This window comes from Phyllobates terribilis, unplaced genomic scaffold (genome assembly GCF_046119375.1).
Source record: "Phyllobates terribilis strain yellow unplaced genomic scaffold, ASM4611937v1 Scaffold_4__5_contigs__length_816908805, whole genome shotgun sequence".
Taxonomy (NCBI): Eukaryota; Metazoa; Chordata; class Amphibia; order Anura; family Dendrobatidae; genus Phyllobates; species Phyllobates terribilis.
Window position 1 is genome coordinate 134,275,035 of NW_027362764.1, and position 27,969 is coordinate 134,303,003.

The 27,969-nt window shown below is 42.8% G+C and overlaps 1 protein-coding gene across 2 annotated transcripts in view; it reads left to right on the forward strand.

The window, feature by feature from the left end:
- Positions 1–27,969, forward strand: part of PLCD1 (phospholipase C delta 1) — a 112,279-nt gene that overhangs the window by 33,010 nt on the left and 51,300 nt on the right. The window contains exons 1-2 of one of the 2 annotated variants that reach the window (XM_073677771.1): positions 6,485–6,701; positions 25,718–25,882. In XM_073677771.1, coding sequence (XP_073533872.1) covers positions 6,602–6,701; positions 25,718–25,882 — 265 coding nt within the window. In that variant the 5' untranslated portion in view covers positions 6,485–6,601. Of the gene's footprint in view, positions 1–6,484; positions 6,702–25,717; positions 25,883–27,969 lie in introns of those variants that run through there. The other variant, XM_073677772.1, reaches the window with a different exon arrangement.

A 27,969-nucleotide genomic window follows, 5' to 3' on the forward strand; every position in this document is an offset into this window, starting at 1 on the left:
ATCATGGTTTTGCCTAAAAAAAACCCCACCATAAAACTGTATTGTTAATTTGGTAAACAAATGTAGGAAGAACATGGCATTCAGTAGCCTAGCTAATATCATGAGATGTGAGAAATTAAATTTTGTATCCCCCCCCCTCTCCGATCAGAATAAGGACTTATTCAGACAGTTTTTGTGTATAGGTTATATCTTTGTTTTCCATGAATAGAACTCGTACTCAGATGGTCCATAACTCAGATCTAACTCAGATGTCTGCGTTTGATCTGAGTTATGGACCAAACTCACCAATGCAAGTATATGGGTCCATGCAAAATCGGACATCAATCGGATGCCGTCCATGTACTGCCAATTTTCACGGGCTGTTCGATAGGAGGACCTTGAGAAACCTTTTTTTTTCAACAGAATAAATGAATATAGTCAAACCTGACATTGATAAAAGAAATGTCTGAATGAGTCCTAATAATTAGGCTTTCCTTCATCCAGGGTAAACATTTAGTTTGTGTGTTAAGTCGAATACAGTGTTGAAGGATCAGTGGCTTGTTGGTGTCCTCCTTTGCGTATGCCCCACACCACTGTACTATTAGGATAAACACTTCTTAATCACTATGTTTTCACCAAGTAAAATAATAGCAGCTATACTCACACTCACCTCCGATGCCGGTGCCAGGGTTGCCAACTGTCCAGAGATTCCTGGACAGTCCATAAAAATAGGACACCATTTTCCCGTCCGTAAAAAAAAAATTGAGGTGTCCATGATTTTTGGAAGCTGGAGAAACTTGTACAGGTTGACATAACGGTATTTATCATCCTTTTACAGTTCACAGTGAATGCCGCTAACATCTTCATGTAGGATGTATGGTCTGTAGACATGAATCACTTATAATCTTAATGATTTATTATTGTCAACTAATGTGTCCGAAAAAAAAGTTGACTGTTCGTGATTTTTTTGAGAAACTGTCCAAAAAAATAAAAAGTAAAGTTGGCAACCCTCACTGGAGTCATTCGAGCGGTGTCTGCACTGGCTCTTCCCAGGGCTCAGGTGACATACTAATTTTTGTGGCCAATCAGCGGCCTCTTCACTCTCCCCTCCTTCGGACAAATCAGAGATCCTGAGGATGTGAGTGAGCAGCCACAGCCACTTCCACCGAATGTCAGTTACGTCCGAAGGAGGGAGAATGAAGCCAGCGCTGTTTGGCCGTAGGGACTGCGTGACATAACAATGTCACGTGAGCCCCAGGAGAGCCAGTAGTCAGCATACATGAGTACCCCCAACAAATTTGTTAGAAAACCTTTAGTTTCCTTTCAGAATCAACATTTTTTTTATGGGATACCATGCTACTAAATAATCCCACAAATAATAGTACTTAGCTGATTCACCTTCAGACACTAATGGGATCATGTCTCAGCTAAGGACCATCTATTATCAACAGTAACAGCTAAGTACTATCATGTAAACACTTTAGTACTCCAGATAAACCTTTGAGAGATCAACAAAGGAGAAAAGTGTTAAGTTATTTTGTATATGGTTGTCCTTATAAGGCTGTGTGCCCACGATGCGTTTTTTAAGCGTTTCCGCAGCGGCAATTCTGCTGCAGAAACGCTTAAAAAACGCTTGGTAGAAGGCCTGCCATGTTCCCCAATGATGCTGTGCACATGCTGCGGAAATTTCCGCTGCGGGTTATCATTGCGGAAAAAACCGCAGCACTACCAATTATTTTGCGGAAGTGCTGCGTTTTCGCCGCCATTGACTTGTGTGGAATCGCTGGGATTCCGCATCACTGCATCTGTACATGCGGATTCCAAGCATTTCAATGTGCGGATGGTACCCAGGTCTAGAGGACAGGAGACTCTCCTCCGGACCCGGGTACCATAGAACCTGTAAAAAAATAATAAAATAAAAAATAAATATTATATTTACCTTCTGACGGCCCGCGGTGCGCTTGTCTTAGCTTGCCGGCAGATCGCGGTGGACTGAAGGACCTGCGCTGACGTCATAGTCATGTGACGGCAGGTCCTTCAGTGCAGCGTACCGCGAGCTGCCGGCAAGCCAGGACGGAGTGAAGCAAGACTGCGGGGGCCATCGGAAGGTAAGTATAGATTTATTTTTTACCATTCTTTCGGTCACACTATATATGCCGGTTGCATGGATTTATACAGTGTGACCAAGTTGTCAAGCACTTTCCAAGTGATGCTAAAATCGCTTGGAAAGCGCTTGTCAACCCGCATGCGGAAATGCATGTGAAGAACGTTTCACTTCCGCATGTCCCTGGCAGGAAAAACGCATGTACAATCCACATGTACAATCCGCATGCGTTTTTTCTGCCAGGGAGATGCAGAAACGCTCAGGAAAAAATCCGGAGCATTTCTGCATCGTGGGCACATAGCCTATTTCTGCAAATGTTGTGCCCATTTTGGCTTTGTTAGGAGCAACATTCTTCTTACATGTGCATCTATCATTACACTGCGGTGTCTGTATATTAACTCCCACTTTATTGAAGGCTCAGTCTTATATATGTGCCTTTACTTTACTAATGTTGGTGTCACTTGGCATCCATTGTGTTGCTGTGCACATGTAATACAACACATCTTTAAATACCTTATGATTTTACTTAAAGGTGTATTTTCTGATCAGGTTGATGTTATTGTAGCATGTCATTGGTGAATGTTTTTTTTCCAAGGAAATTGTCCATGACTGTTTGGTTTATCAGTTCTACCTTCTCTATTGTCTATTTTTTTGCTATTAGCTACAGGGTCGACTAGGGCTACAAGAGGGTGATCTTACGTTGTGCAGGGGCACCATATGCGATACTAGGGTGTCAACCTCCTAGGCTAGGTAGGGTACCTTCAATGAGGGATATTACAGGGGACTTTAGCGTTAGGTTATCAACATTATTATTTGGTTAACTAAACTCTCTGCTATCAGAACACCCTCACTTATCACTCACTTATCACTGAAAAAAGACATGACGTAAACCCATACATCATTCCTAGATTTTTTCAATGTTTAAGGTTCTATAAAGACCATTTTTAATGCATATCTAATAAATAATATGTTTCATAAGTAGCATTTTTTCTTAGAGCTTTTGGTTGTATATATACTACATTATCTATTCCACTCGGTGATACACTTAGATGAAACCAAAGTAGAACTTTTTGAGCTAAATACAAAAGACTGTGTGATGGAAAACTAACCCTTGAAACACCATCCCAACCGTCAAACATGGTGGTGGCAGTATCATGCTGTGGGGATGCTTTTCTTCAGCAGGGACAAGAAAGAAAGAGTGGAGGGAAACATAGATGGATCTAAATACAGGGCAATCCTGGAGGAAAACCTTTTAGAGGCTACAAAAGAATTGAGACTGGGGCATAAATTCACCTTCCAGCAGGACAACGACCCTAAACATACTGCCAGAGCTACAATGGACGGTTTAGATCAAAGCATATTGATGTGTGTGAATGGCCCAGTCACAGTCCAGACCTAAATACCATTGAGAATCTGTGGCAAGACTAGAAAATTGCTGTTCACAGACGCATAAATCCAATCTCACTGAGCTAGAGATAGTTTGCAAAGAAGAATGGACAAAACGTTCAGCCTCCAGATGTGCAAAGCTGGTAGAGATGTACCACAAAGGATTTACAGCAGTAATTTCAGCGAAAGGTGGTCCTACAAAGTATTGACTCAGGGGGCTGAATACAAATGCACATCACATTTTTCAGATTTACATTTTTTAAATATTTAGAAAACTATGTATAATTTCCTTTACAATTCACAAATATTTGCTACTTTGTGTTAGTATATCATATGAAATCCCCATAAAATACATTTAAGTTTGTGGATGTAACGTGAAAAATTTCACGGGGCATGAATAGTTTTTCAAGGCACTGAATATATTTGTGTGGTAAAATGGCACAAAAAAATCAACGCTTGTTGCGCAAAAAATAAGATCTTGTATAGTGAAAGTTACATAAAAATAAAAAGTTATGGCTCTAAGGGCTCGATCAGGCGTAATTCTTCTCATACGCAAAAAATGGACTGAGTTTCATGGGTGCTATTGATTTTGGTCAGTTTCAGATTTTATAATCAGAGTTTTTGTAATATAATCATTAGTGTTTGTGTCCCTTCCCCTGATGACGCCGTGTAAACGGTGAAACATGTAGGGGGGACTTATTTTAATATTTTGCCCTGTTTTGCTTATAAACTATTGCACCCGGGATGCCATTGATATAGGAATAGCAGCAACTTTCGCTCAATATAAAGTGTCAAACTAGCAAACTGGGGGCAAAGCAATTTTAATAGATTATTTCTACACCCTCCTTTATGTATATTTAATAAAAGTTAAGTCTTAGATCCTGTTAGTGAGAGATAATTAGTGAGGGTTCCCCCTTTTGGTATGTATTGTAGAATCCCTCCCAGGACAGTATGTACCCCACTGTTTTTTCTTATCAGTTCGGTCAAAGTTTCATAAATTTTTCAGTTTTCCACTGATGAGAAAAGAAAAGTTTCTCCACTTTCTCCTATTTATCAGGCAGTGAAAAATGGACAGTACATGGATGGCATCAGAGTGCTGTCCATTTTTTTCACGGACCCATAGACATTCATTGTCGAGTTTGATCTGATATTCCGATCAATATCGGACACGTCTCTGCGATTTGCGCAGATCACTCAGCCCGCAAAAAATTACTTACATGTGAACAACACCATAGCCTGTCATAGGTACAAGTGCTATTGGTAAAAAAAAAAAGGATAGAACTCTTGTGTGAAAAATTGATGCGCGAATGAGAATTTAAAGACCGACAAAAAAAACAAACAACTTCTGGCCATCTGAACATGTGCATCACCAAAATGTGTGTGTGTATATATATATATGTGGGTGTGAATATGTATGTACAGTATATGTGTATGAGTATTCTCAGATGGGGCATGATGGAGAAAGGCCGCCCAAATCCCATTCAGCACAGAATCCCTTTGCTGTTTGTATCAGTGCTAGCAGTTCTCCCAGTTATGTCTGTTTCTCACAAGCGTGTGCTATGTCCACCAATTCCGATCTGCAACTTGGATGATGATACAGGACACATCATTATTCCATCAGTATTTGCATTCTCTAGTATTATTTTTTATTGGGGGAAAAATAGAAATCTGATGCACCTGTATTCTATATTCACGCAATTTGCAAACTAGATGAAACAAGTGCATGCCATATTTTAATAACGCATATTTTGTACGCCTATGGAAATGAGCTAGTATTGCTTACCTTATAGAACACTAATAATAAATATACAATCTGGATAGAAAATCCGCTGCAGATATGTATCGCATGCACCTGCTCTAAGTATCACTAAGCTAATAACTAAATTACTTGGTAGGGTAGTAAAAGACAAGTTCAAACACGTCATATTGCCCACAAATGGATAATCCACTGCTGAAAAAATCACCACCGCAATGGGATCTACTGACTGCTCCGTGCTGCTGAGCAGCCATCAATCACATGGAGGTGGGGAGGGATAGCAAGAGAATAGTGTCAGACGGGTGTATGTCATAGTCCATATAGGGACTGCAATGCCTGGACTGCCGCGGGGTCTCCAGGCCTAAAATTACAGCTTCATAGGTGTCTATGGGACTGTAAATTTGGGTTGGGAGACCCGCTATTCAGTCTAAGTATGGCCAGAGAAATACGTCCGTCTGAGCCCGGCCCAAGCCGCACACTGATCCTTAGCATTGTGAAGGGTGAAATCTGCGTCACATCAGCATAAACTGGTATCAAGCGGATTTCACCTTCACGACGCTGGTGAATTTACCCTGCTGACGTCGTCTGTGGGGCGTGTAAGATTCCTAATAATGTCACGCACAGCGCTGGTAGGACGAGGTCAGGGACAGGGTTTAGGGGGAGGACTCTGAAGCAGAACTGCTACTAATCTTTATAATAAATAATCTTATTTGAATTTTTACATCACATATATATATATATATATATATATATATATATATATATATATATATATATATATATATATACACACAGGTACATCACACACATATACTGTATATATATAGCGTACCTGTATAATTTACTGCAGTGAACAAAAGTTGCATCAGTGTGGATAACATACTAAGCATAGCTGCACACACACATATTATTTATATATATATATATATATATATATATATATATTACATATATATTTTGCTCTCAGTGGGAAAAACAAGATACTCTTGTAGTTATGACACCTTAGAACGGTACCAAACCCCTTTTCTTTCTCTCTCATATATTTATATAGACACACATGCAGACATCCGGGTGTTGCTATGGGTGACCTCTCGCGCAGTGATTTGGGCTGTACAGGGGGTCTCTGCCCCCCATATATACAGGGCATTATACCACCAGTCACCCCAGGTCCGCGCTGACTCCAGACTGAGCCTTTTTCCCTGTTTTCCTCCATTTCTCCCTCCGCCCTCCGCCCTCCGCCCGCCTCCTGCTCTCCCTCCGCCCGCCTCCTGCTCTCCCTCCGCCTCCATGCACTCTCGTCTCCCCGGAGGCTTCTTGTAGTAGTGAGTGCTCGGGGTGACAGGCGGCGGCGGGGCGTCCATGCCGTGGGGTCCAGCATGCAGTGTGTCGGCAGAAGACCCCCGCGGACCAAGTCCCAGGAGCAGATCCTGGAGGAGAACACCCGGAGAGTGACCCAGATGAACAGCAGCCGGCTGGGTAGGACCCTGCAGGGATCGTTATGTCACTGTGTTACTTGTGGACACTTGGGCTCAGTATAGCGCTCAGCTGTGAGGAGACACACGGAGGCTCCCACCCGCGCTTCTTAGGAGTCCCTGCTCCATTCACACTTGGTTCCCTGCTCCATTCACACTTGGTCTCCTACCTGTGGATCTCCAGATGTTCTGAAACTACAACTCCCAGCATGCTCTGGCAGTGATAAGCTGAGAGGGCATGCTGGGGATTGTAGTTCTTTCAATCTGGAAGTGTTGTATTGCTTTTCTCTAGTTTGTGGTGATCGGCTGCAGTGTTAGGGATTGGTCACCGTATATATTATATATCTGTAGGGTATATTCTAGGTATTGTACGCACAGCAGTGGTGGGAAGAGCGTGGCACCTGCTTGCCAGCCACGTATGGTGGGCTCCATCCGTCGTACGACCTCTTACGTTCACACGGAGGTTTTTTAACTGAATTATGAAGCTACGAAATCCGCTATTGATTTGTTGATTTGAATGGAAAATCCTCATTGCAGTTCATTAATTTTTTTTGACCGTTTTCTATCCAACGAGGTGTTAAGCCCGCATGGAACAATCCATGTGACGTGTCACTTCTCTGAGGTGGATGCCTGACAGAATTGGCTCGAAACTTGACACTGTCAAGTCAAAAGGCTGCAAACACCATGTGGAAAAAAAAAAAACACTAGGAAAAAGAAAACCCTGTGCCCCCCCAACACCCCAGACATTTCCTAAAATGAAACTCGTCCAATTTTATTTATTTTTTTTCCATCTTCAAGAAGTTGTGTGTGTGTGTGTGAACCTGTTAATCAGGGCTCCGTTACAATAACGGGGTTGGCTTATTCATAATATCGGATCAGTGGGGGTCCGACACCCGGGAACATCATCAATCAGCTGTTATTTGCTCTGGATGTGATCACTGTACGGATGTAGCAGACACTCCGTGTCCTGCACACCTGCACCTCATCTATTGATCACAGCTGTTCTGCAGGACTTGGCAGCGGCCGCTACATGCTGAATGCAGGGGCTTTTTTCAGATCCATTCAGTCTTCAGAGCAAGTTACAGCTAGTCGTTGGGCGCCGGTGTTGTATCCCCACCGATACAATACTGATGACTTGTCTGATGAAGAGGTCATCAATATTATATGACCAGACCACCCCTTTAAAGGGATTTTCTATTTTTGGAGTTTGTCCAGCACTAAATTTACTATGAGCCTGTTCTAACTGGCGCCGGCTCAGAGCGGTCACAGACTGGTCCTGCCGGTGATTCAGATGCTCCACCTCAACAGACCTGCTCTTCTGCTCTGCTGATTGACAGTCGGCTCTCCTGGGAGAAAGCTGCAGCTGTCAGTCAGCATGACGTCGGCAGTCACTCCCCATCACAGCAGAGCGGATGAGAAGCCGCAGCTCTGTCCACGTGATGTCGGCAGGAGCCGTCTGTGACAGGCACAACAGGCAGGTAGTTGGCAACTACCTGCCTGTTAGTCCTTAGGCCCACAGTAAAAAAATTTAGTCCCGGATAACCCTTTCAAAGGGAACCTGTCAAGTGAAAAAACCCTATTAACCTGCAGATATGGGGTTAATCTGCAGGTTAATCGTGTTGTGGACCTGCCCGGCGCCTGCACTTAATTTCCTCCAGGCAGCGGGGCTCTAACTTTATTGCTCCCAGTATCGTTCTGATTTCAGTCATGTAGGCGTGGGTTCAGCCGCCGCACTGTGTATAGAGAGTGGAGGCTGTAACCCCCCCCCCCCCACTAAGTGCCCCCGGGCTGTAATGCTGAGCTGCTGTCATTCAGTTCCGGGGGTGCGGTTACAGCCGGCGTTCTCTATACACAGAGCAGTGACTGAAGTCGCACCAGTGCCACCCCCATGACTGAAACTGGATAAAGTACATTTCCTTCAGGCAGCAGGGCTTCAAGTGCAGGCGCCGGGCAGGTTCACAACACGATTAACCTGCAGATTATCCCCATATCTGCAGGTTAATAGTGTTTTTTTCACGTGACGAGTTCCTTCTAACTGCTAAAGTGCTCAATATAAAGGAGTAAAGAACACTCCTCTTTGATCCTGCACTGTTCATTTGATGTCAGCGTTGTGTTTCCTAGCGGTTACACGAAGTCCTGTGACCACTGCAGCCAGTCATCGGTCGCTGATCAGCTGCAGCCTTTCAGTATTATGTTACAGCTGACATCCGCCTTGATGGATTAGTGGCAGAGGAATACTTTGGCCCCCTCAGACACGACACCATGGAGCGGCTGCTACTTTTCTAGCCTCTGTAGCCCCCCCCCCCACTGCATGTGCTGGGTAGTATCGCTCACACAAATGCTCCCCAGTTACCCTTAAGTTCTCCAGCTCCTGGGCTCCGTTACAATTGTTCCTAGTCATATATTGTCCATAGCTGGCCCATTAATTCCGCTGATAAAACTGATCCTAAGCCCTTATATGAGCAATGCCCATAGTAACTAATGGTCACTGTTATGTCCTCATTCAGACATCTGTGTTGCTTTCTGTGTTATATGTGCCCATTGTAGTGTATGGGGCTCTTCGCATATACGTTTCTTTGCAGACTGATTGTTGCTGCAAATAAAATGAGTCTGAGACTTTTTATCATTGCATATCTGAAAAATAGATTGCACACTGATGGTAAAAATAGATGACAATTAGCTTCAGCACACTGATGGAAAATGTTTTGTTTTTCATTCTGCATGCAAGAAAAAAAAAAAAAAAAACGGATGTGTGAATTTGGCCTTACATCTCTTCCATGTATCAGACCATTGGTGATTTCTTCAAATTCTTCCGTCTCTATCGTCTCTTCCATTATGCCAGATAACTTAATGGAGTGATGACAGCCCCCAATATTCATTCTCGCTGATACAAGCCATCGTTATTTTTATTTGCTCGTTGTTCAGGATGGTACCATTTGTGTTTATACTCATGTCCTGGGTTACGGGATATGAGGGCCATTACCTGCGTACTACCAGATGCACGGGATCGTGCGATACTGATCCGCTAGACGTCGCACTCCTGGTCCTCGGTGAGATCACACTGTACCTCCGTGTTCCTTCCATTTTAAGCTATGTTCAGATGGAGATTTTTGCAGTAGGTCTGCTCCAAAATGCACCTTTAAAAATCAATGAAAAAAATGCTTGAAAGGCTAATTTTATTTCACTTTGATGTTCAAATGTTCTTCGGATTCCCCCCCCACACACATTTGTGTTGCTTCTCCATTGTTTCGTCAGCTGCGTTCAGACATTGCAAAGTAAAGAGAAAGTTAAACTGCAGAGCAAATCCATGATCATTTCACAACCTAATTGGCGAGCTGCATCGTGTATCCTGAACTGACAAATATTTTTGTCTGTTTTGGAAAAATGTCTTCTCGTAAATCATCATGGAGTTTTGGTGCACAATCAGCCAAGATATCCTTTTTTTTGTTGAGATTTGTATGACTTTTAGGCTAGGTTAATACATGATTTGTGCCCACTATTGGGTGCATATGCTAAGGAGATATGCACCAGACAGTGGTCATGGTTAGGGTAGATGTATATGTGTGACACCTACTTTGCCCTCCCTGAGCGGTGGGGTTACTCGGAGCCGGGTCAGTGTAGGAGTTGAGGGGGATGCAGTTGTTGCCTCGGCCCGTTCCATGCCCAGGGCTGTCACATAAAAATATTGGGCTTTCAAGGATGAGTGGTATTTCAACTACACCACCTGCGGTTCCTGGTGACAGCCACAAGCGCTGCGTTAGTCCTCTGAGGCCGGTGTTCTAGCAGCTCAGATAGTACTACTCCCCACAGGCGGAGTAGGCCTCAGGGCAGCGGGTAAGAGGACAATGTGGAAGTATGGTGGGTGCAGTGCCGCGCAGGAATAAACAAGCTGAGGCGGTGTATGAAGTCATCCGGGTCTTTACTCACTTTAGATGAATTTTCAGCCGCAAAGCTTCTCTCCGCTACACACGGCGTACTGCGGCCACCGGGAAGGGGGTTCAGCACTTCCCAGGTAGATCAGGAGCACCTGTCGAGACCCCGCTGGTGTGTGTTCCTCTCCTTGGTAAGTTCTCCCACTGAGTCTTCTCTTGACTGTGTGTGGTATGAACGTGGTGTAAGGCCGGGTCCCACTGGATAAACGCAGTGTAAGAGATACAGGTGGCGACTCCGCTCCGTCCGTATCCCCCTGGGATCCACTAAGCCTCCGGGTTTCTCTGACTGAGACGTGAAGTAACAAAGTCAGATATCGGGGGCCGGTCACCCCTCTTGCAGCAGGAATCCCTCTGGCTAGGCCAGAGTAAAGAATACAGGTGGCGACTCCGCTCCATCCGTATCCCCCTGGGATCCTTTTGCCTGTGGAGCCTATCTCCTCTGCTCCCCTCCAGGCCTTCTTAGGTCAGGACCTTGACCGGGTAGAGACAGTGGTTAACTCTGACCCGTTCCTTGTCTCAAGGCCAGAGTACGAGGACCGTGAATCTTCAGCCAGCTACAGCCTCTTGCTGGATCTTGACAGAAGACCACAATCAAAGACCTTGAACTTAAGATGGCCGTAGATTAAATATGAATCAATAAGGTGTTTCCTAAAAGTGTGTCCTCCACCCTCACCCACTACATGGTTACCCCTATCTTTGTTTCCCCCCATCTCCTCTATCCCGGACCGGGGCAGCACCCTGGTGCATTTAGGCCCCCTACAGGACAGGAGTGGTGCAGTGGTGAAGTGGGGTCCTGAGAGATGCTCCATCCTTACCTGGAAGAGGAGATACCACACCTCGAACTGAGGTGCAGTACCCCTGTGGCGACTAAACCCTCAGGGGCGCCACATATAGGTATCTGTCCACCATAGAGAACACATGGTATATGTTTTTGCAGTGGTCCTCTGCAGACACATACTGGCTAAATGGAGGCCAAAAAGAATACACATTTGGCGTCTGATGAATGGAGGCCTATGGGAACGTTACAGTATATGTTGGGGAAAAATTCCCGATTCCCTCTTTGTGAATTCTTATATTGTGCAGCCTTTATAGCCACAGGCATGTGTAAGCATTATATTAGGGACTTACTGAATAATAAATGAAGGGTTGTGCTGGCAAATTGTCATCCTGAGGCTTCAGATTTTCACGCAAAACACCCAAGCCGGTTTATTTCAGGGTCCCACAGCTATAAGCTTCTGTTACTGCTTCCCTAAAAAGTTATAGGGTGATTGTAGCAAGGAGATCCAGACTGGCGATAACTACAGTGATACCATTATCACCCCGTAGTGACTTGTCTCATATCTCATCCCAGAACTGATATGAGATTGGCTGTAAAGGCTGCACAATAGAAGAATTCACAAAGTGGGAATCGGGAATTTTTCCCAACGTATACTGTAATGTTCCCATAGGCCTCCATTCATCAGAGGCCAAATGTGTATTCTATTTGGCCTCCATTTAGCCAGTATGTGTTTGCAGAGGACCACTGCAAAAACGTATACCATGTGTTCTCTATGGTCATATACTAGAGCATTACCGGCTGATCCTGCGGACTATCCGTATATGTAGGAGACTCTTCTTTTGAGTGGTCTTGATCCTTTTGTTAAGGGTGATGAGCTGCCATTTTATATTTCTAGCAGCAGCTTATTCAGCTCTCCCTGTTGGGCATAGATACATACACGCTAGTCTTCTCCAAGACTGAACATGGACTTAAAGGGAAACTGTCAGCAGGTTTTTTGCTATTTAATCTGAGATCAGCATAATATAGGGCAAGAGACCTTGATTCCAGGGATGTGTCACATATTATTTTGCGTGCTGTGTTTTATCAGCAGGAGATTATCACTTAGAGGACTAGGTGTCACGTGCAGGCCAGTCCAGCTAATGTGTGTAACCCTGCTCCCACCACTGATTGGCACCTGGCTGGCAATGTACAGTGTAAGCAGGAAGCTGACAAACAGTGGTGTGTGGGGTTAGGGCTCACTGTCACAAATGTATAACTCGGACCAGTGTTATCCAATGTTTTACGGTCTAGCATTTTGACCAGCGTTATAGTATGGGGCAGTGCAGGTCTGCGATATTTTTATTTTTGTTCTCATGCCAATTCAGAATGAGAAATAAATTGCAGCATGCTGCTAGTGTCTCTGCAAATTGGATGACGCGCACCCATTCGAGTCTATAGGTGCGTGTAGAACACCGGACTGCACTCGGATGTCATCAAATTCTGATCAGAGTTTGAGTCGAGTGTCATTAGCATAATCGGTCCTAGTCTCTCGGTAGAAAGAATCATCACTCGGGGAACCCCCGGCCTTATACACAGCTTGTCATTCTGACCACACCTACATCTACAGCAGAGAAAACAGGGATTCTGTCAAATCTGCAGCAAGCAGCCCAGTAAGTGACACATCGCTGGAATCGGGCTCACTTCTGACAGCTTCCCTTTAATAAAAAGTCTAAGAATCTGGGTCCCCATTAGATAAAACTTCTTTCCTATCTCTATTACATGTTACATTTTAAAGGGTCAATCCCATTTTGGACATTTCTGGCATATCCACACACCATTTCATAAGCTCTAATATATACTGGTCCCAGCTCAGACTCACAACTATCTTCGTAAAAATATCCCATAACCCTCCTCCGGCCTTTAGTGGTGGCCACTGCTCTCTGTTTACTTCTATGGAAATTCGGAAAACGGCTGAGTAAGTAACTCCTATAGAAGTTGATAGGAATATACCTTACATAAAATTATGTCTTTCTTGCCTGTCTCCATGTGTATTTCTGTAGGTCTTGGCTTCCTAAGTTCTCAACCTGATGAACACTACAATTCTTACTTTTCATACTCTTTGGGTGGCGTCTTTCTGAAAAAGTGTTTTTGCACCACACATGGAGCACTGTTGGCCTATGTACTACAGCAAATGGGTTATTTTCCATGTGAAATTTAGGTCTAGGAAGAAAAAAATTTCAGCATGCTCTAATTTAGTCCATTTTACAGACCGGACTAGTGCAAGTACATAGGCAGCACTTGTCAGACATGCATGCGATCACACGGAGCTGTGAACATGTAGTAAGAAGAGCAAAACTGTGTCAGGTCTTGGAACTAGTTAATGTTATTTGGTCGGCTTTTCAGATCTGTCCTAGAATAATAGATTGTTAGAGTAGGAAGGGGCCTCCAGGGTCATCGCGTCCAACCCCCTGCTCAATGCAGGATTCACTAAACTATCTCAGACAGATGTCTGTCCAGCCTCTGTGTGAAGACTTCCGTTGAAGGAGAACTCACCACCTCTCGTGGCCGCCTGTTCCACTCATTGATCACCCTCACTGTCAAAAAGTGTTTTCTAATATCTAATCTGTATCTTCTCCCTTTCAGTTTCATTACATTGCTTCTCGTTTTCAATGTGCAAATGAGAATAATGATGATCCCTCTACACTGTGACATCCCTTCAGATATTTGTAGACAGGTATTAAGTCTCCTCTTAGCCTTCTTTTTTGTAAGCTAAACATTTCCATATCCTTTAATCGTTCCTCGTAGGACATAGTTTGCAGTCCACTCACCATCCTTGTAGCTCTTCTCTGAACTTGCTCCAGTTTTTCAATGTTTTTTTTAAAATGTGGTGCCCAGAACTGGACACAGTATTCCAGATGAGGTCTGACCAAAGAGGAGTAAAGACCGATAATGACTTCACGTGATCTAGACTCTATGCTTCTCTTAATACATCCCAGAATTGTTTGTCTTTTTGCTGCTGCATCACACTGTTGTCTCATGTGAAGTCTGTGATCTATTAGTATACCTAAGTCTTTTTCACATGTGCTGTTGCTTAGCTCTATTCCTCCCATTCTGTAGATGTTATTTTCATTTTTCTTGCCCAGTTGTAGAATCTTGCATTTCTCCGTTATCTAGATCCTTCTGAATTCTTTCTGTCTTCTCTAGTGTTACGCTATGTTCACACATCATGGTTTTTTTTTGTTTTGTTTTTTTTTTGCATCACAAATCTGCTGCAAAACCTGATCTTCAAGGGCATTTTGTTCAGGATTTTTCTTGCAGTTTTGGTGCTTTTTTTTTTTTTTTTTTTTCTGTGATAAAAAGAACCCCATTCTATTTTGGCATCAAAAAACGCTGATACAAATTTTGATGCGTTTTTTTTCACCATCCATTACTTCTTATGGATGAAAATATGCTGAAAGAAGTGGCATGCTCTATTTTCCACAAAATCCGGAACAAAAAAAAACATGATGTGTGAACAGAGAATTCTGGTTTCTTATAGACTTTGCTGGTACTGCAAAAGGCAGCTGAAAATTTGCATAAAAATAAAAAAAAACTGAAATAAACATGATGTGTTAACATAGCCTTAGCTATCCCTCCTGTCGTTGGCTACTTAGATCTTATACTACCTGCATGCTCAGCCAAGGCCACATATGGAACATTTTTAAAAGACCTTTTGGAGCTCTCACCTTTTATTATTTGTTATATAATGGCTTATTCAAATATATATTACTGTATTTCATAGATATTAAAAAGTTGTTGTAAGCAAGCCAATATTTCTCGGTGGCTGGTGATAAATCTGTAGTTTGTGTTTTGCCATATAGGGCTGGGGAAATCACAGATAAATCTGTAAAGGATTTAAATTCCCGAAGATCCTCACATGAAAGTTTTGTGTTTTAACCGTTCACATCCTGTGTGTATTTCCTTGTGGAAAACTTTGTATTATCATTCTGTGACTTATTTTTGGCTAGGTCCAAAGTCGCTGAAAGGGAACCAGGTCCCACCTGAATGGAGGCCAAGTTTTTGGTTCATGGGGAATACTAGTATTTATTTTGACATGACAAATCAGAGTAGAGTTAAGTTGCACGCTCATGAGAGGAGAGCGAGGACCAGCGGACTAAACTAATAGTGAGACCGCAATTGGGATTGAGCAGAATCAAGCTGCTTGCAGTGAATTGTAATACATGCAAGCTGCAGAAAAACAGGAGGAATATTTTTTAGTTAAAACCAAGATCAGAAATATTTTATTCTACATAATACACATAAAGGTGTAAAAATAAATAAATAAATAATAATAAAAAAGTGTATAGCTGTCCATAGCCTTTTAAATGCAGTTCTCAAACATGCTACACATTGGTAGAGATTTGCATTTAACCTCATCTAGGTGTCTATATAATCTATTCTACCACATATTGATAATTTATTAGCTATGAAGTTTGTTACAGAAAACTCTTAGTGTACAATGTCTACAGAATCTTTGCCTAACACAGTGTCAACAGCGATCGGGGCAGGAATGGATAGAGAGAAATGAAGAACAGTAGACTGTTATAGGAGAGCTGACTGCTCTGCCGGCTCCGGCAGCTGCTGCTTCTAACCACAAGAATGCTACATCTTGTCTCCTACACTTTGTGGGTGAAAGTATTGGGACACCACTCTTAATCATTGAATTCCGTTTTTTCATGACGTTCCATTGTTCCAGATGGATCAAATTCATTACCTCGCCATGTAGTCTGGCTCTCGCTTTTCTGATGGACGATTCTGGGTTTGGGCAACTTTAGCTGCCTGCTCTGTGCCAAAGTTTGGTGAAGGAGGGATAATGCTTTAGAGTTGATTGTCACGGGTTTGCCTTAGGCCCCTGAAAAACAACCCCATTGACCACCTTTGAGATTGTGAACCCGGCCCTCTCATCCCTCATCAGTGTCTGACTTCACAAATGTTCAATTCCCTGGCCAGTCATTTTTTTTTTTCTTTTGTGATTACGTCGACAAAGCTGCTGAATTTAGCAATTTGCCGCAGTTCTGTCACCATGATACAGACAGCGGCAGAGGCTCTGTGCTGAACCCAGGGAGGGTGAGTACAGTACAGTTTGTTTGTTTGTTTTTACATCAAACAGTGCCTAGGTAAAAACTTCACTGAAACTGGCAAACTCCTTTAAATTAGGGCACTTAAAGGGGTTTTCCGACAATCAAAAGTTAATTTTAATCAGTAGATTTTGAAATAATAATTTCCACAATTGGATGTGTAAATAAAATGTTCCTGTGCTGAGATAATCTTATAAATGTGCCCCTGCTGTGTACTGTGTAATGGTTGTGTCTGATCATACCACATCTCCTGGGCAGGGGAGGAGGCAAAAGAGTATACAGACATTACAGCAGGGGATCACAGCTGATTCTTTCTTTGAAGTAAAACATTGTTTAAAAACAGACAGGGAAATGTTTTACTTCACAAAAAGAATCAGCTGTAATGTCTGTATACTCTTTTGCTTCCTCCCTGCCCAGGAGCTGTGGTATGATCAGACCATGTTCCTGTACAGTCAGACACAACCATTTCACTGGGTTTGCGCCTTTCTGATGCTTTGCCAGGCCTTTACTGCAGTTGACTTCTGTTGTTGCTTGTTTGTGGGTCTTTCTGCCTTTTAAAGAGTAACTGTCATTTTAATTTTTCTTTCATAAATTAATAGTACACGTGAAAATAAGCAAATTTGTCATACATCTTATCTGAGAAATCTGCTCCTTTCTCTGCCAAAATTTATCAGTCATTATCAAAATTCTCACTTCTCAGGTAAAATCTGTATTCAGTGAAGACAGACTACTATTGATGTATTAAATAAAAATTAAAACTACGGTTGCACTTTAAGTTTTGTCTTAAGCATGTGAAATGCTGCTCGATGGGGTTGAGATCTGGTGACTGACTCGGCCATTGCAGAATATTCCACTTCTTTGCATTATCTCCTGGGTTGCTTTCGCAGTGTGTTTTGGGTAATAATTGTCACACTTTAATCGTCCAGTCAGCCTTAGCTCCATTTGGTTGAATCTGAGCAGAAAGTATCGCCCTGTACACTTCAGAATTCATCCGGCTGCTTCTGTCTTCAGTCACATCATCAATAAATACTAGTGACCTGACCCAGTGCCACTGGAAGCTACACATGCTTATTCCATCACCCTGTCTCCACCATGTTTTTCAGAGGGTGTGCTGTGCTTTGAATCATGAGCCGTTCCAAGCCTACTCCATTATTTCTGCTTCCCATCATTCTGGTACAGGTTAATCTCAGTTTCATCAGTCCAAAGAATGGTTTTCCATAACTGGGCTGGCTTCTTTTAGATGTTTTTTTGGCAAAGTCTAATCTGGCATCTCTATTTTTATGGCTGATTAATGGTTTGCACCTTGTGGTGAACCCTCTGTATTTGCTCTCATGAAGTCGTCTGTTTATGGTAGACTTGGACACTGAAGCACCTGCTTGCTGTAGAGAGTTCTTCACTTGGGTGAATATTGTGAAGGAATTCACCATGGAAAGGATTCTGGATCATCCACCACTGTTGCCTTCTGTGGGCCACCTGCCCTATTTGACTTCCCAAGCTCACCTATGCGCTATTTATTATTATTATTTTTTTTTTTAGCAGACTGTACCAAACTGTTGATTTGGCCACTCCTAACATTTCTGCTGTCTCTGATGGATTTTTTCTTTTGTCTTTAGCCTAATGATAGTCTGTTTCTCTTCCATTGAGAGCTGCTTTGACCGTATGTTGGGGGTTCACAGCAACAGCTTCCAAATGCAAATACCACACCTGGAATCAACTGCAGACCTTTTATCTGCTTAATTGATAGATTAATAAGAGAATAGTCCATACAGCCCACTAAAGAGCTTTTGAGATAATTGTCCAATTATGTCTGGTCCCTTTAAAAAAAGGCAACTACATCAAAGAGCTGTAATTCCTAATATTTCTCCAATTAGGATGTGAATACCCTCAAATTAAATCTGAGAGTCTGCACTTTAACCCCATATTTATTATATAACTATCTTGAATATATTTTGGTAACAGCTAAAATGCCAAAAGTTGTCACTGTCCAAATATTTCTGGACATAACTGTATGTTATTGTCATTATTGGTGACTCTGAAGTGTTTCTGTGATGATTTTATAGCAGCCTGTGTATGAAGAGAGACTTTGCCATCTTGACCTGTTTCTTAATCGTTGTCTTCTGCCTAGCATATAAGCGCAATGGGGCAGCATCATTGAGACTGCCGGGCTTTTAGGTAAGGCCCCCAACATTTTGTATGTCCATCTATGTTGGCTTTGCACTTGAGGGTTTAGGACCCCCATTTATTATCTAATGTTGAGTGTAAAGTTCATTATGCCTCAATATACCAAGATGTGTCATTCATTGTTTACCTCCATGGTAGGAGACCTAATGTATAGTTAAGGAGCTGTACCATGGGTCGCTGTGCTACTACACATTTAGTACAAGTGGATTTACAATGTGGATATGGTCTGGGATTTCTCTGCTGAAGACCGTTTTGTTTTTCAGTGGGTATTGGCAGGGGTATACAAAATCATTTTTTTATTTGTACATGCAGTAGTGTTCTAGTAACCGGAAAATGGCTTGTAAGTGCCTGGCAGCAAAGTCCACACCTGTAAAAACTGTATATCCTACTACATGAGCTGCTGACCAGGTCCACACCTATAACAACCTTTATTCTTTCTTGTATAAAAACTTCAGGCCAGAACCACACCTGCAGCGATGTCTGCCTGGAAGAGGCCACAGCAAAATGGGAGTGGTTTTAATTGCAAAAAAAAAAAAAAAAAGACAAACTGGATGGCCTCAGTCTTATATACATATGTGTATACACAATTATCGCACTAATTATCAACCCCGACACTTGCTCCTCCCTGTTCGGTGTTCGCAGCGCTCTTTTCCATGTTCTGTATCTAACCTCCATATGCTGTTGCTACAGAGGAATAGAAATAACACTGGTGCCCTCCAAGTTAACAATGTTCTGCTGCGTGAAGGCTCCACCCTGAGCACTCGGTGTAGTGCCGGGTCTGTCACTTTCTACCTGCCATCCACCGTGTATGGTGCCGGGTCTGTCACTTTCTACCTGCCATCCACCGTGTATGGTGCCGGGTCTGTCACTTTCTACCTGCCATCCACCGTGTATGGTGCCGGGTCTGTCACTTTCTACCTGCCATCCACCGTGTATGGTGCCGGGTCTGTCACTTTCTACCTGCCATCCACCGTGTATGGTGCCGGGTCTGTCACTTTCTACCTGCCATCCACCGTGTATGGTGCCGGGTCTGTCACTTTCTACCTGCCATCCACCGTGTATGGTGCCGGGTCTGTCACTTTCTACCTGCCATCCACCGTGTATGGTGCCGGGTCTGTCACTTTCTACCTGCCATCCACCGTGTATGGTGCCGGGTCTGTCACTTTCTACCTGCCATCCACCGTGTATGGTGCCGGGTCTGTCACTTTCTACCTGCCATCCACCGTGTATGGTGCCGGGTCTGTCACTTTCTACCTGCCATCCACCGTGTATGGTGCCGGGTCTGTCACTTTCTACCTGCCATCCACCGTGTATGGTGCCGGGTCTGTCACTTTCTACCTGCCATCCACCGTGTATGGTGCCGGGTCTGTCACTTTCTACCTGCCATCCACCGTGTATGGTGCCGGGTCTGTCGCTTTCTACCTGCCATCCACCGTGTATGGTGCCGGGTCTGTCGCTCTCTACGTGCCGTTCATGTGTAATGTTGGGTCTGTCACTCACATGTGCCTATACACTGTATATAAAATACATAGTGTCAATGTGTATTTATAGTAGCAGTCAAAAGTTTGGACACCTCTGTTCATGTAATGATTTTCTTTGTTCTTATTGGAATGTGCACAAAAGGCAAGGCAACCAAAAAATGAAGGAACATCTATAAAAATAAATCAGAATATGTGTTAAAGTTTACATTCCTGATTCCTCGTGAGTCCGTTTTATCATTGCTATTAGTGGCTGCACTGCCTCTGCAAAACACGCCTGATGGTCGCAAACACTTCCCGTAGGCCAGTGATTCCACAAATGAACTCTTGACAAGGTATTCCTGTCCATTGGAAGCCATCCCAGATGATACCTGATGAAGCTGCTTGTGAGAATAACAAGGGTCTGTAAAGCTTTGAGGAATCTAAAGTTTAACATGTTTTGGGTTGTTTCTTCACTCCTTGTTTCCATATGTGTTCCTTTGTTGTTTTGCTGCCTTCAGTCTTAATCTACACACTGCACTTTCCAATAAGAACCAGTAAAACCATTGCATGAACAGGTGTGTCGAAACTTGTGATGGTTATATTTGACAGGGTGACCTGGTGTAGCTGAAAACAGTGTGACTGTACATATAACACATGCTCCAGATATTCGGATGATCACATGCACACCTTGTACCATTCATGTTCTTGGGACTGAGCTCTCGAGAGCCAGAAGTAGAGACTCGATATGGTTGACTTATTTCCGAGTAGTGGAGATTCCAGGATGCTGAATACACTGTGTTCCAAATTATTATGCAAATAATAATTTTTCAGATTTTCCCAAATTACCTATATGAATTGCAGTCATTGTAATTTTCCAGTCAAATAACTATTAGAGTACAATTGAAAGGTTTTTGTACAAACTGCCTATGATAACAGTATATTTTTTAAAAATAAAAAACTCAAACTGCACTCAAAATGCATGTTCCAAATTATTATGCACAGCAGAGTTTTCAACCTTTTCATTTTAATAAAGAACAAAAAATGGTCATTTTTGAAATTATAAGCATTAGCAGGTTATTACAAACTGAAATCAAACAGTTTTCAACTCAAAACTTTATTCTAGGTGATGTTACATTTGCACATAGGACCCCTTGTTCGAAAGGAGCTTCTGAACTCTCTCATCCATTGAATTTGTCAGGTTTTGGATGGTTTCTGCTTCAATTGTTTTGCAGGAGGACAGAATACCCTCCCAGAGCTGTTGCTTAGATGTGAACTGCCTCCCGCCATCATAGACACTCCTTTTGATGATGCTCCAGAGGTTCTCAATGGGGTTGAGGTCAGGGGAGCATGGGTGCCACACCATAAGTTTGTTCCCTTTTATGCCCACAGCAGCCAGAGATGCAGATGTGTTATGTGCAGCATGAGACGGGGCATTATCATGCATGAAAATGATCTTGCTGCGGAATGCACGGTTCTTCTTCTTGAACCATAGAAGGAAGTGCTGTTTGAGAAACTCAACATACATTATGGAGTTCATCTTTACCCCTTCAGGGATCCTAAAAGGGCCGACAATCTCTCTCCCCATGATTCCAGCCCAAAACATTACTCCACCTCCTCCTTATTAGCGCCGTAGTCGTGTTTGCATGGGGTGTCCATCAACCAGCCATCCTCCACTCCATCCATCTGGACCATCGAGATCATTTTCATGCATGATAATGCCCCGTCTCATGCTGCACATAACACATCTGCATCTCTGGCTGCTATGGGCATAAAAGGGAACAAACTTATGGTGTGGCACCCATGCTCCCCTGACCTCAATCCCATTGAGAACCTCTGGAGCATCATCAAAAGGAGTGTCTATGATGGCGGGAGGCAGTTCACACCTAAGCAACAGCTCTGGGAGGGTATTCTGTCCTCCTGCAAAACAATTGAAGCAGAAACCATCCAAAACCTGACAAATTCAATGGACGAGAGAGTTCAGAAGCTCCTTTCGAACAAGGGGTCCTATGTGTAAATGTAACATCACCTAGAATAAAGTTTTGAGTTGAAAACTGTTTGATTTCAGTTTGTAATAACCTGCCAATGCTTATAATTTCAAAAATGACCATTTTTTTGTTCTTTATTAAAATGAAAAGGTTGAAAACTCTGCTGTGCATAATAATTTGGAACATGCATTTTGAGTGCAGTTTGAGTTTTTTATTTTTTTAAAAATATACTGTTATCATAGGCAGTTTGTACAAAAACCTTTCAATTGTACTCTTAATAGTTATTTGACTGGAAAATTACAATGACTGCAATTCATATAGGTAATTTGGGAAAATCTGAGAAAATATTATTTGCATAATAATTTGGAACACAGTGTATATGATGGTGGGAGAACTGGATCTGCCTATTGTGAGAAGATGAATGTGCTGTGAAGACAAATGTGTCCGGTTTACACCAGAGACTGAGATTATAAAGTAGCATTTTACTTTTCCTTCATTATATAAAGGTGAACATGGACATGCACTATATGGGGAATAATGGGGCACCTGCACATTACTGCTACAGGAGGTGTTATATATTCAATGTCTGCATACACCACCGTGCTTACAGAGTGCTGCTGTATTCTTTTGTTTGTGTGTTATGCTGTCACCGCAGCTTGCATCTGTTCACACTTGCTTTATTCTGTTCAGTAGTGCTGGTATTGGTAAGTTTTTTTTTTTTGGAGCACAGGAGTTATGTCATCCCAATTTAAATCAATAGACATTAATGATGGATGTTCCTTTGCAGCTATAACAGCTTCTTTTCTTCTGGGAAGGTTTTCTGGAAGACTTTGCAGGAGGATTTCTGTCCATTCATCCAGAAGATCATTTGTGAGGTCAGATACTGATGTTGGACGAGAGGGCCGGGCTCGCCATTTCTGTTCTTCTTCCCCACCCCCCTCCAAATGTGTTGGATGGGGTTGTCTGGATTCTGGGCAGCTGGTTCAGATATTCCACACCAAACTCTCCATCCATACCTTCATGGACCTTGCTTTGTGCACCAAGCCACAATCATGGGGAACAGAAAATAATCTTTCCCAAACTATTCCCACTAAATTGGAGCTGCAATTGTCCACAATGTTTTGTATGCTGAGGGATTAAGATTTCCCTCCACTGGAGCTAAGGGGCCCTAGGCCATCCCCTGAAAAATAACTCTGTTGCATTAAAGGGGTTGTCCACTAGTAGGCCAACCCCTTTTTAATCTGATGTTTGCCTCCGTTAAAATAGAAACTCCTATACTCTGCTCCTGTGCCGGCGCTGTTCCAGCGGTGTCTGCACTTGCGCGCAGGGCTCATGCGACATAGCCTCACGTGAGCCCCGGAAACGCATCAGTGCTGGTGTCGCTGTCCGTGCCTTCGGATGTCTAAGTAATCAAGAGAAAATGCGTCTGGTCACTCATTTCTTCTAGACGACTTATACGTCTGAAGGTTCACGTGTCATAACAACTGCACTTGAGTCCCGGGAGCGCAAGTGCCGACACCATGCGCAAGCATGGGAGGGGAGTATAGGTGTTTTTATTTTAACAGGGGCAAACATTCAGATTGAAAAGGGGTTGTCCTAGTAGTTTACAACCATCTTTTAACTCTCCTTTACCAAACTTTACAGCTGGTACAGTGCAGGCAGGTGACGTTCTCCTGGCATTCGCCAAACTCTGACTCCTCCGTCCGGCGCCAGATAGTGAAGTGTGATTTGTGATCGGTCTCTCCACCGAGCACTTTTCCATTTCTCTAGAGTCAGATGGCAGCTGCTTTATACCCTTCATCTGACTCTTGGCATTGTACTTTAAGGGTATGTACCCATGGTCAGGAGCCGCCTGCAGCCCCGACGCTGCGGAATAGCTACGTGGCTTCCGCCTTCATTTTATGCAAATGAGCGGTGCGTTTTTTTATTTTATTTTTTATTTTTTTCACATGTGGACTTTCCTCATAGATGTTGGTCTATGGGGAAAGTCCACTAGTGGACCCCCAAGAGAAATTGACATTCTGCGGGTCTGAAAGACGCACCGCATGTCAGTTTCCTCGGGTGATCCGCAGGTGTACAGAGACGCATAGTGGACATAGGATTTCTAGAAATCCCACCCACTATGCTGTAACATCTGGATGCTGCAGGTTTGATGCTGCATACACACGCAGCGTCAAACCTGCAGTGGCTCCTGACCGTGGGCACATACCCTAAAACCCTTGAAGCTCCCGGGGGGGGGGGGGGGGGCACAGTTTTTATTCTGCTGTTAATAGCAGTGCAGGTTGGAATCTGCAGTTATGGACTCAGCAGAATATTGGTGACTTTTATGCACTATGCCCCGCTCTGTGACTGTATGTGGTCTGTCACCTCGTGGCTGTGTCACCTCGTGGCTGCATTGCTGCGGTTCCTAAACGCTTTCATTTTTCTAAAATCTCACTCATAGTTCATAGTGGAATATTTGGGAGGGAAGAAATTTAATGAACGGACTTGTTACTTTGGTGTCATCCTATTACAGGACCGCGCTGGTGTGTGTGAGCCCCTTAGAACGAGCCTTTTTGTCACACATATTGGTAAAAGCAGGAGGCACGGCGAGGGGCCGGATATCATACACCTGTGGCAATGGGACTGAATGATGATCCTGAAATCAATGATTAAGACGTGTGTCCAATGTCCATATATAAAACTAAGCAGCATGGCCATGAGACTTCAGAAATCCCATCCACTTTGCTGGTACTGTAAAACGTTGCATTTGTTTTCTTCCGGCAGAAACGCGTGGGAAGAAAACCCTTGTTCTCAAGGGAATGATTGTGCTACTGTAAGGCTGGCATCACTACTGAAGTTTTTAATGGAGTTTTCTGAGCCAAAACCAGTGTCATTAAAGAAGTAGAAGTCCTTTTAAATTTTTTATGTGTGTTGTTTTATTTATTTCTTTTTTTCTGAATGATGGTTTTGATTCCTTTATTTTTTTTAAAGTTTAAGTAAAAAAAAGTCACAAACACATACCGTATTGTGTTTTAACATTCTCCTAAATCTAGCCTCAGTAGTTTTTCCCTAATAGAAATGCTTTTATACTTGATGGATTTGGGTCTTTTTTAGCCCACTTTGTAAGTACCATGCATTTTCATTTCACATGGTTTATTTATTTTGATCACTTATATAGCGCCATTAATTCCAGAGTGTTTTACAGACTTTATCATCGCTGTCCCCATTGGCGCTCACAATCTAGATTCCCTATCAGTATGTCTTTGGAGTGTGGGAGGAAACCGGAGAACCTGGAGGAAACCCACAGAAACACGGGGAGAACATACAAACTCCTTGCAGATGTTGTCCTTGGTTGACACGGGCCTTTCTTGCACTTTACAGACTTGAGTCTTTGGGCCAATTGTAATGTTTTTTTGGAAATGCTAGATGACCTTTTGTAGAATACCTTATACTTTGATCATTTCTCTCTATCAACTATCAATGAAAGCTTTGCGATGCTTCTGTGTCTTTTACGGCTGGAAGATTGGAAAATTCCATTACAAAGTCCAGCATTATAAAATTATTACGTTTTGTTTTGCATCATATAAAATGTTCTTTCTTCTGCAGGTTTACAAGATGATGTTGATCTGAAGGTTCTTCTGAATGGAAGTCCCCTGTCAAAGGTTAAGTCAATTTCATGGAAAAGGTCACGGTTTTACAAGCTACAGGAGGACTGCAAGACGATATGGCATGAATCAAAAAAGATCTTGAAGTCCCCTGATTCACAAATGTGTAAGTAAATGACAGGACACCGTTCTTTATAATAGATTTCTGCTCTCTTTATAGAGTTAAAGGGGTTTTCTCACAAACAAAGTACATTTCTATCAATAGATCTTGGAATAATAATAAGTTCCACAATTGGATGTGTTTAAAAAAAAATGTTCCTGTGCTGAGATAATCTTATAAATGTGCCCCTGCTGTGTACTGTGTAATGGCTGTGTCTGACCGTGCAGGAACATGGTCTGATCATAACACAGCTCCTGTACGGTCTCAGCCATTACACAGTACACAGCAGGGGCACATTTATAAGATTATCTCAGCACAGGAACATTTTAGTTAAAACAAGTCCAATTGTGGAAGTTATTATTATTCAAAGATCTGTTGATCAAAATTGACTTTGTTCGTGGGAAAAAAACCCTTTAAGTAAGGCCATGGACAGATAACACGCTAGCAGCAATTACTACCAACTTCTTCATTGTGCAGGAGACTAGACAGTCGTAAAACTCCCCAGATTTGTCTTGGTGCTTCTTGCTGTTTTGATAAATCTGGCACATTTTAAGACTGGTCTAACTTTGTACCCCCTATTAGCTGGCTTACTCCGTTACAGAAAGTTGCAGCAAAATGTAGCTAATTTTCTGGCAGTCTTTGTTGCACATTAGGCATATAATAAATATGGTGCTGTCTTGAAAAGACCGAATTCTGGCACATTCTGCTCAATATTCCAAAATGTATGTAGGCTATATTATTTTTCAGTTTATTTGGCTGCACCTGGTATTACAGATCCCGTTCACGTTGTTGGGGAATGAGCTGATAGAACAAGGACAGCCAGTAACAAAGTACAGCGTGGTGCCTGGTAAACCATACAGAGGATGCATCGCGTGCTGGAGAACCGGAGCACCTTCATTCAGCAGATCAGCAGGGTGCTGCGCATTGGACCACCACTTGTGATACTGATGGCCTGTGCTAAGAATAGGTCCTCATTTGTGTAGTCCCAGAAAATCCCTCTGGGGGTGAACTACCTCTGAAACTATCAAAAAATTGCAGACGCTGCCTGTTATTACGTGTACAGTTCTCATCTGTACAATGGATGAGAATATAGCTCTATGTATCTCTTTTTTTTGTGTAGAATCACATACACTAACATTGGTGATTGTGCTGTCTGTATGAGTGCAGACCAAACCCAGCTCTGGTGTTTTGTAAAGTCAATGTGATTAAGTAGTAACTAAACTTTCTTCCTTTTATTTTTTTTTAATATTTAGCAGGCATTTCAATTGGCTGTAAATAAGTGGGGGTCCCACTGATCATGCAATAAACCCCTGGGAAGTGCGCAGCCCAGCAAATAGGTGCACACAGGGCAGGGTTAGCTTTGCATCCTATGCTTTCTATTGAATCTCTATTCTTGTCTGTGTGCACTCCTGCCTGCTGAAAACTTCTCAGGTGGTAATTGCGTGATAAATGGTGGTCTCAGGGTCCAAACCCCCACTAATTTGCTGATTGTTCAAGTGCCTGCTGAATATGAAAAATCAGGAAGAAAATTTAAAGGGAACCTGTCACCATGAAAATGCAGTCCAATCTGCAGGCACCATGTTACAGATCAGGGGGAGCTGAGTAGATTGATTATATAACTTTGTGAGAAAAGATTCAATATAACCTGTGTTTTAATCATTTAATCCTCTGCTCTTTCTGGGATTTTCAGTCCAGTGGGCGGTCCTATCAGTCACTGACAGCTTTCCTTGTATAAGTGTGCATTATAGGGAAAGCTGTCAGTCACTGATAGGACCGGCCCACTGGACTGAAAATCCCAGAAAGAGCAGAGGATTAAATGATTAAAACACAGGTTATATTGAATCTTTTCTCACAAAATTATATATAGATCTGCTCCGCTTCCCCTGCTCTATAACCCGCTGCTTGAGGATTGGACTGCATTTTCATGGTCTATTACACAGGTTGGCTACTATCGATCTTTTACTAAATGTAAATGATGGGTAACCTTCAAGTGAAATCACTTGCTCACTCACAATGGTTTACTAAAGGGGGGAAAAAAATAAGAAAAATAAACATGGAGCATGATTTTTTTTTTCCAGCACGGTTAATGTCAA